At 35.0% G+C, this 15,017-nt stretch overlaps 1 protein-coding gene across 5 annotated transcripts in view; it reads left to right on the top strand.

Moving 5' to 3' along the window:
• DOCK4 (dedicator of cytokinesis 4) overlaps positions 1 to 15,017 on the top strand; it is a 226,165-nt gene that overhangs the window by 190,523 nt on the left and 20,625 nt on the right. For 3 of the 5 annotated variants that reach the window (XM_030959364.1, XM_030959366.1, XM_030959368.1), the window contains 10 exons: positions 331 to 357; positions 522 to 617; positions 1,826 to 1,886; positions 3,590 to 3,683; positions 7,357 to 7,505; positions 8,534 to 8,620; positions 10,294 to 10,398; positions 12,219 to 12,360; positions 12,969 to 13,135; positions 14,396 to 14,482. In XM_030959364.1, coding sequence (XP_030815224.1) covers positions 331 to 357; positions 522 to 617; positions 1,826 to 1,886; positions 3,590 to 3,683; positions 7,357 to 7,505; positions 8,534 to 8,620; positions 10,294 to 10,398; positions 12,219 to 12,360; positions 12,969 to 13,135; positions 14,396 to 14,482 — 1,015 coding nt within the window. The remainder of the gene's footprint in view (positions 1 to 330; positions 358 to 521; positions 618 to 1,825; positions 1,887 to 3,589; positions 3,684 to 7,356; positions 7,506 to 8,533; positions 8,621 to 10,293; positions 10,399 to 12,218; positions 12,361 to 12,968; positions 13,136 to 14,395; positions 14,483 to 15,017) is intronic. The other 2 variants (XM_030959365.1, XM_030959367.1) reach the window with 1 other exon arrangement.

The following is a 15,017-nucleotide window of genomic DNA, read 5'->3' as shown; positions in this document are numbered from 1 at the left end:
AATATTAAGTGAAGAGGGGTAATCATCTTGTTAAAACCCCTCCTCTATTCTTAAATATCATGCTTACTGAAGTATTAGAGAAGAGAGGAGAAAAAGAAAATTTTTTTTAAAAAATTAAGAAGGTATATTAAGCTGATGAATATTCTTTTCTAAGAATACCTTTAAATTCCTCATTTTGTGACATATCAGCATGAACTGAATATGAAAATTTTATGGAAGAGTTAAGTCTTTCAGATATTAATATGTTCTGAAAATTAGGTATTTGACATATTTTTAACCTGATGCAGCTAATATAAAAATCATTTGTTTTGTCAATGCTTCCTGGACTAGAATTCCACTTTTTGGTCCTTATCCTAGGTAAGACATTGTTTGCAAATTGCACTTCTTGGGAGGGTGTTTGTAAAAAAAAGTCTAACTGTCAAAGGTGTTGCTAAGGTATTAAGGTAGTGGTAAAAGCAGAGAGGTTGTCATAGTGACAGTTAAAAATAAACAGTGATATTTTTCTGACTTTTTTTTTTCAGTCTGCTGAAGAAAATTGAGCGGGAAACATGGAGGGAAAGTGGCGTTTCGTTAATTGCCACTGTGACTCGCCTCATGGAGAGGCTCCTGGACTACAGGTGAGTGGTTATCACAATTTAGGGGTAGGGTTGTCATCTTTGAAATATTAGGAAACAAATACAGTTGTCTTGCTCAATGCTGACTGCACATGGATACGTGGATACAGCAACTGTGAGTGCTCAGGTTCTCTGACAGCAGCTGCTTAGTCAACAGGAAAATGCAACTGGCAGGATGAAAACAACCAAGTAGGCTCCCCATGGTGTAAAAAATCCAGTGGTGGGCTTGAGCTTGCTGTCAGGGAATGTAGTAACTTTTGGCAGTAGGTTGGTGACTCAAGTCTGTCTGAAGACGCAGAGCTCAGTACTAATCACCTGACAGTTGTTTTACACAATATGTAAAATTCTTATTCCTGTGTCAATCATGCTTAGTTGTAGTGTCAGCTGGCACAGTAAGTGTGTATACAAAGACATGATCTCTGGATGAACACCTCACATCTGACTATACCATGTGATTAAAGAAGAGGGAAATGAGAGGCATGTACTCTCTTTCAGGAGTGTGAGACTAAAAGCAATTTTCCCAGTCAATTGTGAGCCTGTGTAGAGGCTTCACATTTCAGCTTAGTTCTCCTTATTGCCACCAACTGTAGCACTGCCCAGAGCTTAATTGTAAGGTTTTCTCCCTCATTCCATAGGGACACATGGTGAGACCTAGTACTGCACTTGCTGTCATCACTGATAGCTTGAAAAAAAAGGTGTTTCATCAACAAAGAGACTGAACTCTTAATTTCTAGAAGTGTGGCTGCTATTTCTCTTCAGGAACCAGCTGGATTTCAACATCTAGGACTCCCAGTCTTTCAAAACAGTGGTGTGCTGTTAGTTATGAGAGTATTTGGGAAAATTGTTTAGCTCATGTATGCAAGAATGTTTTAAAGTTATGTTAAATTTCTTTTAGTGATTATGTGGTGATATCTGCCTGTTATTCTTTTATTTCAGTGTGGTTCTACTGGCTACTTTTTTACCCTGTGTCATAAAAAAGGTCACATAGTAATCACAGAGCCAGAAAGAAAACATTGACTTTCTTGACAGTTGAGGTATTCAATGTACTACAAAAGGAGGCATGAAATCTCTTAGCTACTTGGGTCAGCTGTTCAGCTTAATGCAATCCTTTCAGTCAGCTTGCCAAGTGAAATATGTCTGTTTTCTGAGGTGTGCTTCACTGTAAGAGGATAAAGAGCATTCCTTTTGACTTTCATTACTTTCTGCTTTAGGGACTGCATGAAAATGGGAGAAGTGGATGGCAAAAAGATTGGCTGCACTGTTAGCCTTTTGGTTTGTATAATACTTTCTCTTTCCCTTTTCAATTTCAGTTGAACAAATGCACATTGGAATAGGACTTACTTTGCTTCTTGTTGCAATTTGAGTAGAATTTGGCAGAGTAACACTACACTTATTATCACTGGTTATTTTTTCCAGGCTGAGATTGGTACAGTAGGGAGATAGTCTTCCTTGGCATTTCATAGCTTGGTTCTGAAAGGTCTCCAAGACTGCATTATTCAGTTTTAAGTTTCTTCCTACTGGATAAACTTAACAAAGTACTTTCCAAGTTTAATTAGTCTCTGAGTTTGTAGAAACAAACATGCCTTTCCTCCTCTCCCAAACAAAACCTACATGATTTCTCTTGTTTCTTTTCTTCCAATAAGTGATGCAAGTTGGTTCTTTTAACATATAGTATGGGATATCTTGTGAATACTGCAGGCTGACTATTCTCTCCCCAGTAGAAGAGACAGAAATGCTGCTCAAGATCTCCTGTTGTCATGCTATCATTATTACCACAAACCAACAGTGCTAAACCATATTATGAAAAAGATGTCATTTTTGTTTACAAGATGCATTTTGATTCTAGGCCAGTTTCCACTGACAAGTTTGTTGACTTCTGTTAACCTTGGAAAGTTTCCATTTTCATGGTGAATTTTTTGAAAAGCTGTATTTTTAGCCAGAGGGGGAAAAAACATGATAAGCTGACTTGTAATTCTGCATTTTTGACGTCAGTGAAACAATTTGGGATCACTTCTAAGTAGCAGTTATACATAAGAGAACAAAGGATTTCTTCAGTAGGAAAATAGTGCTCTAAATAAGGATGATATTTACTATGAAGCCATAAAGCAGCTGGCGTGCTGTCAAAATATCTGGCATGATCTGAATTCTGTAAAGTACCTGGATTATTTTCATCCCTAAGGAGGTTTTAATCTATTATTAGCAAACTGTCCAAGATTTGTATAAAGAGAAAATGAAAATATTTTAAAATCCCAAAACACCATATTACTTTTTAAGGGGATTTTCAATGACTCATATGGGCTAAGGTGGATTTCATATCCTAATAATTTTCAAAGAAATTATTAATACTCTTGCACAACAGAGAGACAATGAATGCTAAATTTTCTCAAATCAGTTTAAAAAATATTTTCTGTATAAAGTTTTTATTTTTTATGTTTTCATAGTGTTCCTCCCACCTTTTTCCTTGATAATAACTCAATTTAGTAAACAGTGGCACAGAATATGAATACTGTACACTAGAAGAAAAACTGCATAGTTTAAAATTGTGATTTAAATAATAAAACAGAAATTGTTAATTGCTAATGAGAACCAGTGCTTGAACTTTTCTAGCCTATAAATTTTTATTAAGCAAAGCAGATTATCCTGACCATGGAGTATGTCTAGCAGGAGGACCTAAACTGCATGTCCATTGTGAATGTGGCAGTACTTGTGGACAGCGCTATAGCTTGCACTCCTCTCCCTGTAACTTTTTCATACTTTGCTTTAGGGCTTGTAAATAGATAAAGAATGTTTTGAACTAAAAATTATGATATTGCAGTCCAAATTTCATCCATGTAACAATAAATGGCAGTTTTATGTTCAGAAATGTAATCTATGCATGTATTTCTAGAAGATTATGTTTGAAGTCTTTTATTTGCAACCATTATCATCAATTTATTAACTACTACATTTTATTACAAAATACAACTTTATTTCAGAATTTTTACAAGACTGAACTGAACAAGGAAGAGATGTATATTCGCTATATTCATAAGCTCTATGACCTACATCTGAAAGCACAAAACTTCACAGGTAACTGAATACAAACTAGAAAAAGATATTTAGGACTGGTCTGTTGTTTGCAGTCTTTTGCAACCCTGTAAGCTGTATCCTCAGTGCAGAACATAGCAACCCAGGCAACAGCTGAGTTTCCTTGCCTAATTGATGTCTCAAAATACTGCTTTTTTCAGCCCCACGGCACTATTATTTGCTGAGCCATGGTGAATGTAAATTACTTCTGTTGATACCCACTAGCAATAAATGTGTGATACGGTAATTTTTTGCCCAAAAGGAGTAAAGTTTGGAAGAAGTTTTTATGAGTTCATTTAGTGGTATCTGAGCCTATACATTTTTTTTTCATGCTCCTGGCTATCTGTTTGGTGAAGTGTTTCAACACAGCTCTGTTTCAGAACCTCATTTTTGGTTTAAAAAAATAAATAAAAGAAAGGAAGACTCATATAACTTACTCATAATGAGGTAGATATCCTAAAACTTGTGACAAGTATTGCAATTTCATGATGTCTTTCTAAGTCTTCACATACCACATTTGCAGTACTCTTGTGCAAGATTTCTCTAATTTTGTGCCAAGGATGGTTATTTTTTACATGAAGAAATAAGAAGATATTGTACATGGCTGTTGTTTATACAGCTAAATACACATTTCATTTGGGGAACTGCATGCCATCAGTGAGTGCTGAAGAAGATAAAATCAGTATCCTTTTAAATCACATTATCTTTGCCAGAATATTTTACTGACCTTTTAATACCTCCAGCTTTTCCCCAGTCTTTGCACTTGCATATGTTCAAAATTTCTAGATTTTGATTTTTCTTAGAAGCGGGTTAGTTGGCTGGGGGTCTCCAGTAAACAGCTTACAGGTACCTGGTGTCACAGCAACTTTCCTTATGCTTTTCTGCTGTCCAAAAGAAAGATTGTTCACTTGGAATTTCCACACTCCCTTTGCAGTTCATGGATTTAAATGAGGACTAGATAGCAGGATATGTTAAGGGGAGATTTTAGTTTCCTCATGTGACCTGGCAATAGTGAGTCACAAGAGAATTTTGGTTATTAAGAAGTCTCTTTGCTACAGCTGGCTTTTGTATAAAGCTATTATTTTGCATAGTAGATCTTAGTAACTCTTTGAGCAGTATTGAGTTTCCTTTTTGCACTGGGTATTATTATGTGTCCAGTTTACCTTCAACTGTGATATGAACCTAATTTTTTTAGGCAATTGGATGGCAATTGTTTTGCCATCCATTCTGATTTTAAACAGTATTTTGCTCAAAATTTATTTCCAGGACTTTGTTGTATTTCCCATATGTTTGTTATCAATCTGTGTGATTTTTGCATTCTTTGCTGCGGTAGATTTCACTGCTTCCCTTTTTTAAAATTTATTATTATTTTTAGTTTTTTGCTGTAAGAGCCCTAATAAGACTTGTCTCACACCCAAAATTGGAAAACAGACTTGTGTAGTCCATTGCCTTGCCTTATGAGAGACAATATAGACTTTTGTAAATCAGCTGGTCTAGAGAATTTGGGATTAGCAAAATAAGCTTGGTACTTCAGCAGTGTTCCCACATGTTGCAGCATTAGTTTGCTAAATGGCATCGTTTCAACCTAGGGATGAAATGGTTTTTCTCTCATTTCCATGGTATGATTTACTGGATTTTTTCTAAAAATGCTCTGTTAAAAAAAAAGTAATTTTTATACAAAACATTATTTCAAATCTTTCTTTACACAGCACTCAGTTACAGCTATAAATGTACCTCTTTTGAGGCTGAATCACATAAATGCACTGATTCCTTGCATCCCCTTAGTCACCTAACAACTGTAATGAGACTTTTTACCTATCCACCTTAGAGATATCTAGTGTTTTGAATATTTCCTGTATAAATTGAATTTTCCACATCATTTATCTTTCCTTAGTGCTTTGATGCAAGTCAGTAGTTACAGACCTCTCCCTGAGGTATCAGTATTTTATTTGTTGTGTTGGCCACTGCCAGACATACTGGGTGGAGGAAACCTTCAGACTTATAATCCAGTATGGTCATTCTTATTTTATAAACCTTCTGTATAAATTCATTATAACTTAAGAAAACTACATTGTTATGGCAGGTAAAATTTTGTTAAGGACTTAGATACCAAGTTTAGAAAGGAAAGGTCACAGTGAGCTATCCTGAGCAGCTACTTATGTTCTGCTATCTTTTGCTTCCTTATGATTTTGAATAATTTATTATCAGCTTCATGGATTTTTAAAATTGTTATATAGATGTGCTTCATGTCTTGAGTACCAAAATGTAGCTTGAAGCTATGACAAAGGTGGTTACCAGTCAAGCAGCCTGAGAGCTGCTGTGATGCCAGAATTAAGGTTGTCTGTGGAACTCAAGCTGGTTTTCCTTGCATGGGTGTATCACAGCACAGCACCAGTTTGCAGCACACTTAGCATTTTGCAACACTGGGTTTCAAGGCACTCTCTCACACAATTATCTGCTGCAGTGATGTTTTTTCATCCACAGGTTCTCAGTTGGATGTGTAGAGGAACACTGTTGCTAGAAAAAATACTGTAAAATTTGGCTTCAGTCTCCTGTCTTATGGGAGCTCGTATGGCAGAGGCAGAAGTAGGATATAGCTGTCTGGGGCAAACTTAGCTTAGCACAAAATGAACTTTAGTACTTTACTGTTATTTTTTTGCCTTATGTACAACCTATAAAATCTGCAATAAATTAAGTCCAGTAGGGAACTACTTTCTCCAATGAAGTACATCTCCAGAATATGACCCATCTTTGTGCTGACTCACTCATGCAAAGTGGTCCTGTGAGTGGCAACATTAACTGTGAATATCAGCTTGGAAATCAATAATACATATGCTCAGTTAGACAAATTGAATTGTTGTAGCCAGTAGTAATTCTGGTGTTTTGTAATTTGCCGAAGTCTGACTTTCCAATAAAAAGATTAATTTTATATTATAGAAGTGTACTGTTTCTGAGGAATTCCTGAAATCAAAGTAAAAAAAAATAATAGTTTTTATATTTCCTGATAATTTATACTGATTAATGTAAAGATTACTAAACAGCTCTCTGAGTAGAGACCAACAACCAGTTTGATTCCTGCCAAACCAAAAACTAAATAAAATTTTTAAAATTAAAAAGAGAAAAACATTGCACTTTTAAATTTCTTGTTATGGCCAGCTGGTAAGGCTCAGCTATCAGGAATTTATTTCTCTGTGGAAGGAGTGGATTGTATTAAGCACACATCTGCCTCCCTGTTTTCCTCCCAGCCCTCTCTTTTGGACTGTGTCCACAGTCTTGTTGTCTTTCCTCTTTCACTACTGATGTTCCTCATCCTCCAGTCCTTGTTCCTCCTTTCAGACAGCAGAGTCATTGAGGGTTTCTCCTCAGCAGTAGGGAAGACTGGGGCTAAGCAGGAAATGGTTACTTAATTTCTGTCTCCTTTGTATTTTGAGACTCCAGAAGAAGTGTCCCAGTGACTCCACTTTAAATAGTGTATGAAAATTTTAGGCTATTTTTGTTATAGCTGTAATAGTAACTCCGTCCAAAACCACCACTACCATCTGCCTAATACTCAAAATAAATCAACTACCCATTAGAAAGGTGCCTCTCAAGAAAAGCATTCACATCTCTGTGTACTTTGTTTGTCTGTTTTATGTGTTTGTTGTTGGTAAGGGCCATGCTGTGATTTGTCTTGCAGAGGCTGCCTACACTCTCCTGCTGTACGACGAGCTGCTGGAGTGGTCTGACCGGCCGCTCAGGGAATTTCTCAACTACCCCATGCAAACAGAGTGGCAACGCAAGGAGTGCCTCCATCTGACCATCATTCAAAACTTTGATAGGGGAAAGGTAAAATAGTCCTGTTTTACTGAGTGGATCTGGGAAGGGTAGTTTATTCCGTTTAGGATGTTAGTTCCAGGGTTGTACTCTTTTCTTGTATTGAGGTGAAGTATTTGTCCTTGCTTGATTAAGCAGTTACTTAGCGATGCAGTACGTTTCTTCTAATCCTGTGGTGGTATCCTAGAAATCCCCCACTTACATATAAGAATAATTTTTATGTGCATAGCACTTGGCTTTGTAACTGCCAGAGCGCTTTGTAAAAGGTGGTATCATTTCCCCCCATTTTAAAGGTGGTGAAAATGAGCCTTATAAAGCCAATGGAATTCACTCAGTGACCAAGTGAGGATTGTAAGGGCTATGTTTACACCTTACAATACCATGTTGTGTCTTTTAAAAACTAAAAATTATTTTGTTTGGGGGAATCACAGTTCATTGTCATTACTACAAATGCCTATTCTGAATTAAGCACGTGTAATTATCCTGCAGTCTAAAATTTTATATACACATAGTGCTCTGATTCATCTTACTGACAAACATGCAATGCATTACAATTTTCTGTAGCTAGTGTAAAATTCATGTAAGGCTAATAAATGTAATCAAATGGATGTTGATCGTCATGTTTTTCAGACAATTCTGTAATTATAATATATAGTTTAACTTACGTGGTGCAATGAAGTATTGTACAACCTAAAAAAATTAGGGTAGATGTATTAAAAGTACAATTTTAAAATGTAAAAATCGTACTGTGTTGAATCCATCTCATGTAGTGTCAAAAGAGTCGTCCATCACTCTTGCAATGACTTACATTTTGTGCATAGTGCAAAAAGAATAATTAATTAAATAAGTCTCTAAATATATTTTTAATTCTTCAAAGATTTCATCAGTATTACTCAGAAGCTATTAGCGTGTTTAGGGGACAGTGCGTTCAAATATTTTCAGTAGTGACAAGGCTTAGTATAGATAGAACAGACCACTAATAAATCACAGATTGTCAAACAGTTTCATTGAATTACTGAGCACCTTTTATTTGCTTGCAGTGTTGGGAAAATGGCATTATCTTATGCAGGAAAATTGCAGAACAATATGAGAACTACTATGACTACAGAAACCTCAGCAAGATGAGGGTAATGTACTTGAACACTTTTCATCAATCAGGAATCCAAATGCTTTTTAATTTAGGTTATAAAATATTACTGAGGAAATTAAATTTACCACAGAATGGTCCTTAGGTTTGGTTTGCACTCTTATTTTTTACCCTGAGGCATCTTTTCTACAATAAGGATTATAAAAAAGGAGTGTGAGCTTTTTGAAGAAAAACGAGAAAATCCTGTCTTCATAGAGCAGGTTGGGTTGGAAGCCTTAAAGATGATCTAATTCCTACTCGACACCTTCCACTAGACCAGGTTGCTTTATTTTATTATAGAATTAATGTTCTTACAATATTTGTACCTGTACAGCATCCTTTTTTTGTGCATGCTTATGCAGAAAAATAACAATACAAACTTACTTTCATTAGTTTCCTACAGTTGTTCCAGGAAATGTGCTGTGTGTAGTCCTTCAGTAGGAGCAGCAGCATGACTTTGCAGTTGTAATTGCAAGCAAAGCCACAGGCAAAGCACACATTTTTTTTTAAATTTGCTGCTTAAAAATGGTCTGTTTAATAATACATAGTAAAAATGAATGTTTCTTGGTACAGTCTTCTTGTTGCTTCTTTCATTTTAGAACTCTAGACATTGTTTCTCATTCATTCAGATAGTGTTTTTTAAAAATTATTGAGTCTTCTTTTCCTACCTCCTTCTGATGGATTCAATTTTGTATTACAACTTGCCTTTTAAATTCCCTGTATATATAGCATGCTTGCTGCTAGGACTGAGTGAAGTCCCTTTAATTCAGAGCTGCTTAACAACATTATGCAAAATTATGCAATGTGGCAGGACTCTCCATTATCTTCTTATTCCATATATATTTTGATATGTCAATGGCAGAATCCTATAAGCAAAAGGAAATGACTATCATCATGTGAATAAAATGATTAATTTATGCATGTTTAATTAATTGTACTGAATGTGTTTTGTGTTTGAAATATTCTTTTGCTGTATCTTTGCCACCAATGTTAATCCAAAAACGGAGGTGTGGGGATTTCTCATAGCAGTATAATTAGGCAGCTATTGATATCATATGCATACTAAATAACTGTCTGTGATACCTGAAATAGGGCTAAGACTGTGTTTGGCTTTTTCCACAGTATTGAAAACTTTGCTGAAAATATCATCACAAAAAGGGAACTTGGGTATTAAATTCCCCTTGTGTCAGTGTTATGAGTGAAATAAAAACCAGATGTATTGATCAAACATTATGCAAATTGCTATTGGGGCATTTTAAAGGAGCTCATATTTGATGCTTAAATCATTGGAATCTGGTGTGATTTGGACACAATTGCCTTGAATATGGAAATTAGACTTTGCTGATTTAACTGACCACATTACTGCAATGTGTTTGGGTGATTAGCAGATTACTGGGTCATATGTTTCAAACTGTCTTTCTATTTTACCCCTTTAATATTAGTACTTCATATTTTAAAGGATTTATTTTTTAATTCTTGGAAACCTTCAGATCCCTAAGAGGTATAATTACTTAATGTGATGCATTCAGAAACTTCTGGATGTTCTAGCTGTTGCTCAGAGATTTATTGCAATTCAGTTACTCCAGAGGTGAAAGATGTTCCGTTTTGTGATAGTTTATAGTAAAAATACACTTTCAAGAAAGACTAATTGCATTTCTTCTCAATCTCACACAGATGATGGAAGCATCTCTGTATGACAAAATTATGGATCAACAGCGCTTGGAGCCAGAATTTTTCAGAGTTGGTTTCTATGGGAAAAAGTTCCCATTCTTCTTGAGGGTAAGTGAAATGAAAATAAACAGAATGGAGTAATGCTGTCATTCATAATCACTTTCACTGTGTTAAAATTTGTTCATACCATATGCAAGTTCTTATCCTGTGAGAAATTCTTTATGTTCATGTTTTGTGGTTAAGAAAAGTTCCTGACTAATGAAAAGACAAATTCTAGACTCCTAGAGTCACACAGAAACACAATAGTCATGTTTTTATTGGAAACCATGCACCTACACTGTTCCACAGACCAATGGTTCATGGTAGTTTTTCCCTTTCTCCTGTTCTGTTCCTGCTGGTGGGTACTCAGGCAAAGTCTGTCAGAAGTAGTATCCATTGGTGGTGGGACAATCAGCAATTTAGCATTTAAGCAATTACATTCCCAAGTTCCTTTTTTTTTAATTAGAAATTAGAAATTTCTAAATTAGACTTAGAAATTCCACATGCTGAATTTCATTGATTATTAATACACAAAAACTGACAAATAATAAGGTTAATAATCTTGATCATTAATCCAGAATTCTGGAGTTACTGAAATGCCCTTGAAAATGTTAGTGGTGTTTACACTGTCCCCCTCTTCCACAGTCTGCAGTAGTTTAGCTGCATTGACTGTCACCTTGGGAAGAGAACAGAATTAATCTTATTCATGGAGCAGCTGCAATCATAATCCAAGTTCCTCTTCCTGTGGTAATTAAAATAAGTGATGAAGAAGCCTCCTATGGGGTGGAGGCCTAAAAAGCCTGATTAGTCTTAGTGGTGAGGAAAATGACTATTTCTAACTGGCAAATATAGCATGAAACTCTGCCTTTTAAAAGTAATGCTCAAAAAGAGTCTGATGGAAAGATACTTCTTGAGATTACCTAATATTCATCTGAATATAAGTTCTGTATAAACCAATTTGAAAATATTATTCAGAAAGAGTTTAACTGATGGAGTGAAAGTAATGGAAAGAGTTGCACAACAGTACAGTACTTTCAAACCTTAGGTCTTTCACTGCTTATGCATCTTATGAATTTTTCAAGTTAAACATACACAGCACATATTTATAGTTGCAACACCAACAACAACAGATATAATACATTTGATTTAAATTTTTTACGGCGAAGCAGTTTGTAAATCTGGCTGTGTTTGCTTTAGAAGAAATAAAGTCTAAACTTCATAATAAAGCTTTCGCATTTTAATTTTTAGTCGAACAATAATATGGTTACAGGGGTTTTTTTGTAGCAATTCCCATGAAAGTCTCAATTCTCAGAATTCAATGCCAGGAGCATTCTTTTACTTTGTGTTGTAAAATCTGGATCATTTTAATTTTCCAGGCTGATAATTGATCAACATTTACAGGGTAAGGCAAATTGAATGCCTTTATAATTTTGTTAGGCAATGTTTTTCTTCAGAATTATATAACATCAGAACAAAGTTTCTTAGTTCCTCATGGAATTGACTTCGAACCCATTTCATTGTCTTAACTGTTTGTTGGGTTATATTTCTGTTTCATATTTTATACAGTCTGATATATCATGTTAATTGCGTACTTTGATCCACTAAGAAAAATTTCTCCCTTCAGATTTTTATTAAATTTTGAAGTGTAATTATTACATTTTTCCAGACTTTTGAATAAAACACAATTTATGTGATAAAATGTCCTTCTTCTAAGTAACCTGTTCTTTCTACCTTCCTTATTTTTATTCTTGCCTTTTGTTTCTTTTCTTTTTTCCTTTCTTTAAATGATGCAAAAGTTGCCTGGAAAATCAATATTTAAGAGTGTGTGTTTGGATCCCACTTATTTTCATGCAACTTGCTCTTGCTTTTTGTTTTCTTATTCCGCTCAGAATAAGGAATTTGTTTGCCGAGGACATGACTATGAAAGGCTGGAGGCCTTCCAGCAGCGAATGTTGAATGAGTTCCCACATGCCATTGCTATGCAACATGCTAATCAGCCAGATGAGACCATCTTTCAGGCAGAAGCACAGTGTATCCACATAATCACAAAGCCATACTCTGCACTTACATTTTCCATGCTTTTAAAAAATGTAGGTACACCTATAGCCAATATCGATCACACGGTGCCTCCACTGAAATAAATGTTAGGTGAGAATTTCCCTGCATTTTGTCCCAGTTCGCTCTATTATGTTTAGAAGTTCCTTGTGTAATTTTAGTTCTATTTAAGAATTCCTTGACATGTTATTGACATTATTTCTTTAGCTAAAAATACCTACAGAACTATCACCACTGTGATAATGATGTAGCAGTTCAAGGTACAGTAATTTACCTTCTTACAATACAACATTATTTTAGCATGGCATGACATATTATGTAAGAATAAATTTAACTAAATCCCTTTATGTACTATTCCATATAAGTAGCTCTATTTAAAAAATAAAGATGAAATTTTTGACACAACAGTACAAAGAAATCTCAAACAATCAAAAAAATCTCTGGTTCCTTTCCCAAACCATTAATAGTATAAAAGCATTTCATGAGGCACGCTTTTTAAAGAATTTTTCTTCTGTAATGCTTCAGGAGTCAATATGCTTTGCTAATTTGAATAAAGTGGGATAGCCTTAACTCTTTACACATAGATTTGCAGATTTATGCAGTGACACCAATTCCAGAAAACCAGGAAGTTTTGCAGAGAGATGGCATTCCTGATAATATCAAGAGCTTTTACAAAGTAAATCACATCTGGCGATTCCGATATGACAGACCGTTTCACAAAGGGACCAAGGACAAGGAAAATGAATTCAAGGTAAAGTATCATACCCTTTCCTGAGCTACTGAACCTATGATTTGTTTGTAAGATCAACAAAGGCTGCCTTATTGAAATATCATTTGCATTTGCTTTATTCAGCTGAGTGTGGTACATCAGATTCTCTAGAGGAGATGGTATCTCAGGTTTGACTATTTCACTTCTTATTTTTAATAAAATTAAAATATATGGGAGATGCAGAGGTCTTGCTGTATATGTGACTAAAATTGAAAAAAAAATTGTTTTCTGCATCATGATGTATAGAAGGCAGAACTGGACAGAGCAGTCTCGGAAAAGTTTCTTAAGCAGATGGGAAAACATTTTTAAGGATGTGGTCGGGGGTATGGCTTGGATTGCCCAAAGCTATCTCTCTTTAGAGCAAGGGAGAGACAGTTTTGACTGAACTGCAGCATAATGACCTGTTCCTATGATATCAAGACTCAAAACTACCTCTGAACTTAAAGACTGTCTCAGGGAAAAGAAATAGTTCCTTCTCTAATAGGTAAATCCCTTCTGTTCCTCCTACTAGAAATGTCACAGTGAAAATTCATCTATTGGTGTAATTTTAATTCTTACCCACTAGAAGCACATCCTGGTGCTGAATATATTCTGGTATTCAGACTGGCAAAAAAGAGTTATCCCAAAATAATTTTGTTATAAATTTAGAAGAAAAAACTGTAAGGATAATAAATTGGCTAAATTGAGTCACTGTTGTCTTCTGATGTATGTTTGAGCTTTGTTTTAACTGTACAGCTACATATATTCTTTGTGTAAGCAACACTGTGTGTTGATTTGTCATTCTACAAACCCTGGCACAAAATGTTTACCAGTATGATATTTGAGTATCCCATCAGCTATGCATTCTGGAATCTTGAACAGGGCTTCTCAAAGGAGACCTGATCATGCTCTCTGATCTGTAAGTTGTTCTGCTTCTGAACTCTTGTTCTTCTCAGATGTTAGATCAGAAAAGAAATATTAAAATACCAATGCAGTTGTGAGTGACTTTTGGAGATTTGGGGACAACATATAATAAAATTTAAGAGTGAAGAATCAGCAGAAATTACTGCTTAGTAGTAGGACCTAGAAAGTAAGAAAAAAGTGAGTGTTATTGACTTATGGGGTAGACATTTCAGTAGAATTTGGATGTTAGTATTTTTTAATGTACTGTTACTTTAGTGAAGGTGTTAATAAAGGAAACTGGTAATAATTAAAGAAGATACAAAGTCAAATAAGGAAATAAATTGCTTTTGTATATTTTAGAGTCTATGGGTAGAGAGAACCACACTGATCTTGGTGCAGAGTTTACCTGGAATATCTCGTTGGTTTGAAGTAGAAAAACGTGAAGTGGTGAGTATGAGACTCATGTCAATACATATTGTGGCTTGGTTTATTTCCTTAATCGTATGTTATTCAATTAACTGCTTTAGCATTTATTACACATATGTAATTTCTTTGACCAAGGTCTCAAGGTAGCTACAACAAAATTATTTACAAAGTATATCAAGTTATCTGATTTCTCTTGTCTTGAAAAGTATTTTTAAGAACTACCCTTAGGATTCATTTAAACAGCTGAGGAAAAAGAAGATGAGAACAATAATGGACGCCCAAAGGCAACATTTGATGTCAGTAAATTACCTCCTTAAAACTCAGCACCATGTAACATTTAATACTTAAAATATCTATAGCTTAATGTATCCTTGAAAAGTAAACATTCTTCAAGCTCTTGTACTATAATAAATTCCATGAGCTGCTGAACAGAACCTGTAGGAATAGGGTCAAATTTACCATTCTGCTATTGACACATTGGAAGTTCCTCTCCTTGCTTGTTCTATTATTTAAAAAATCCTTAAATAGATTCCAGATATATTTGGAGGAGTACTCA

Source organism: Camarhynchus parvulus, chromosome 1A (genome assembly GCF_901933205.1).
Source record: "Camarhynchus parvulus chromosome 1A, STF_HiC, whole genome shotgun sequence".
Lineage (NCBI taxonomy): Eukaryota > Metazoa > Chordata > Aves > Passeriformes > Thraupidae > Camarhynchus > Camarhynchus parvulus.
The sequence above is the reverse complement of the archived record's forward strand: the minus strand, read 5'-3'. Positions and strand labels throughout refer to the sequence as shown.